The following is a 2,639-nucleotide window of genomic DNA, read 5'->3' as shown; positions in this document are numbered from 1 at the left end:
TCTGACATTTAGCATGTGAGGGCAGGGGGGCAGCTTTGTCCCACCCTTTATTTGGTTTACGACCAATCACGTTAGAGATGTGCGCACAGCAAACGCGGATTGGTCGGTTGGCCTGTCCATCAGCTGAGAGGAAGCAGCGGCACAGCGCAGCCAACAGCAGGCTGCTGCCACCAGGCTCAGATATGAACTCCCTGGAGCAGGCCGAAGGTAACCGAGACACAAATTAAATTAACACATTTTTAAGTAGCTGCCGATTCATTTTATCCTCATGGCTGTAACCACCAGAAGAATTAAAGAGCGGAATACAAAGTCAGAGGCAACGCTAAATTAGCTCGCCAGTGTACGAACAACACTTAGCATGTTTGCTAGCTCAACCTACAGCAGCGGTTCAGACGGTTGTTTAGCTATTAGCCGACACATATTCCGTTATTAAGACCGGTGCTTCAAGTAGCTTTATAGACGGCTACGTTTTGCCAGCAGACAATGTGACATAATTAGTGACACGATCCCAAACGTTTTGGATATGTAACATGCTTATTCAGTCACGTATTGCGCCTGTCTTCACCTCAGTTCAGTGTTACAAGTGTTGTTGTCACTCAGATACAGTGACACAAGATTGTTGAGGTTGACGTTAATTGTGGTAAAACTCTGTATTTATCACATGACTGCAAATATGAATTATTAATTGTTACTACGTCATACAGCATATTATGTCCAAATACAATGTGTGTCATCGTGTCCATTTTTGTTTTAGATCTGAAGGCCTTTGAGAGAAGATTGACAGAGTATGTCTCCTGTTTGCAACCTGCAACAGGCAGGTGGAGAAGTAAGTTACAGTTTACCATGGCTGAGAAGATGTAGTGGTTAACACAAAACATGTAATTTGCCAAAACCTGTTTTGTGGTCAACCCCCACGCATTACTGATCATTGGCTTCAACCTTACAGTTGATAACTAACAAAAGAATCAGTAAATACAGAAGATGGTGCAGACATAATCACAAGTTGTAACCTGTTTTCACCAATAATTGAGGAATTTGAATTTTAAGATTTAGATTACACTTTAAATGTTGTCCCACTGTGTCTCATTGTCCTGTCTCGTTTCAGTGATCCTGATAGTAGTGTCTGTTTGTACAGCTACTGGAGCTTGGAACTGGTTAATAGACCCAGACACACAGAAGGTATGTGTGAGTGACAAACATGTCACTTCTGCCATAAAGGGAAACCCCTTCACAATGAGAATACACTTTGTGCTCTTATATTTACCACTGCAACAGCATAAATGTGACGATTGTTTTTGTTATTATATAGCACACAGTTAGAAAATGTTCTCAAAGTTTAGCAAAACTAATCCAGGTTTCAGCAACACTTCAGACCACAGAGAAAGCTGTGCCACTGTGTCTTATTAAAATGGTAATGACTTTAAAGTGGAGCTGTTTTTCTTGCCTCACTGTATAAGCATTGACCGGCTCTATTTGAATTTTAAGTCAAAGCACCAGCCTGTACTTGGAGGTCAAAGTGTGCATTTAACAGCAACACCTTCTGCTGTTGGGCTGAATGTTGCCGTTGTCTTAACGCTTTGTTACCTCGTACCAGCATCTCTGGGCAAAGTCCAAATGCAGTTTAATGCTTGCCTCTTTTGTTGTTGCTTGTGTTTAGGTTCACAAGTAAAGTAAGTCAGTGTACAACTGTTCATTTATATATAGAATTTTATGTAACATGTATGATGTTTACAAATTTTTAACAGCAAATATTCAAGTGATCATGGCTGCGATTGGTTAACATGTCGAGCTTTTCTGAGCACGCAGTTAATTAACTTTAGCTTTGCCCTCTGCACCGCCTGCCAGCCGTCTCATCATGCTCCTCATGACCGTTTTGCCGCTCATCATTGAAAATGAGCTTGCAGCACACAGTGCTTTTCTCCCCCGAGTTATCTGATGTTGGATACGCCTCCCTCTGTCTCAAAGGCGGTCTAATGAAACACGAGGACATACAAGCTGCAGTTGGAGCTAGTTCTCTGGAGAGTTAATGTGGGGAAAAAGCCAGAAAAACAGAATACAGTGCACATTAAAATGATAGGATTCAGTTTTAAAAAAAAAGTGAAGCGACCCTCTAAGATACAAATGTTTTGTGGGATGTTTAAAAAAATACTCTACTACACATAGCTCTATTTGTCACAGTACCTTATAGAAAAAAAAACCTGTAGAATTAAAAATGTGTCACTAATGATTTGCTTGTCATGTCCTGCAGGTCTCTTTCTTTTCATCACTGTGGAATCATCCCTTCTTCACCATCAGCTGCATCACTCTTATAGCTCTCTTCTTTGCTGGGATACACAAACGAGTTGTGGCACCATCAATGTATCCTTTGTCTGTTGTAGTCAATAAGAAGTGAAATGCTTTATCTGATATAACGTTTCAACATCCGCTCTGACGTCGCTCATCAAATATCAGCCACTTATAGAAAAGTGCAGAGCACGCAGGACCTGTACTTTACTTAAGTTGTCTCTTTTCATGCTGTTTTCTTCTTCTGCTCTACATTTCAGAGGGAAATATCCTACTTTTGACTTCACTACAATTATCTGAAAGCTTTAATTACTTTACAAATTAAGACTTAATATACATATACATATACACACACA

At 40.4% G+C, this 2,639-nt stretch overlaps 1 protein-coding gene across 1 annotated transcript; it reads left to right on the top strand.

The window, feature by feature from the left end:
* The first annotated feature begins 145 nt into the window (after positions 1-145).
* Positions 146-2,424, top strand: LOC121964930 (nuclear envelope phosphatase-regulatory subunit 1-like). The gene is made up of 4 exons (XM_042515109.1): positions 146-207; positions 755-826; positions 1,106-1,179; positions 2,249-2,424. The coding sequence occupies exons 1-4, from the start codon at positions 183-185 to the stop codon at positions 2,390-2,392; spliced, it is 315 nt and encodes a 104-aa protein (XP_042371043.1). The 5' UTR covers positions 146-182; the 3' UTR covers positions 2,393-2,424.
* Positions 2,425-2,639: the final 215 nt, after the last annotated feature.

Source organism: Plectropomus leopardus, unplaced genomic scaffold, assembly GCF_008729295.1.
Source record: "Plectropomus leopardus isolate mb unplaced genomic scaffold, YSFRI_Pleo_2.0 unplaced_scaffold17807, whole genome shotgun sequence".
In the NCBI taxonomy this organism is placed as follows: domain Eukaryota; kingdom Metazoa; phylum Chordata; class Actinopteri; order Perciformes; family Serranidae; genus Plectropomus; species Plectropomus leopardus.
This window is presented reverse-complemented; position numbering and strand designations above follow the sequence as displayed.

Excerpts from the sequence above, each read along its gene's own strand:
- LOC121964930 (XM_042515109.1), top strand. The coding sequence starts at position 183 with ATGAACTCCCTGGAGCAGGCCGAAG. Across the intron at positions 208-754 it reads CTCCCTGGAGCAGGCCGAAG|ATCTGAAGGCCTTTGAGAGA; the intron begins GTAACCGAGACA and ends TTTTTGTTTTAG. Across the intron at positions 827-1,105 it reads TGCAACAGGCAGGTGGAGAA|TGATCCTGATAGTAGTGTCT; the intron begins GTAAGTTACAGT and ends GTCTCGTTTCAG.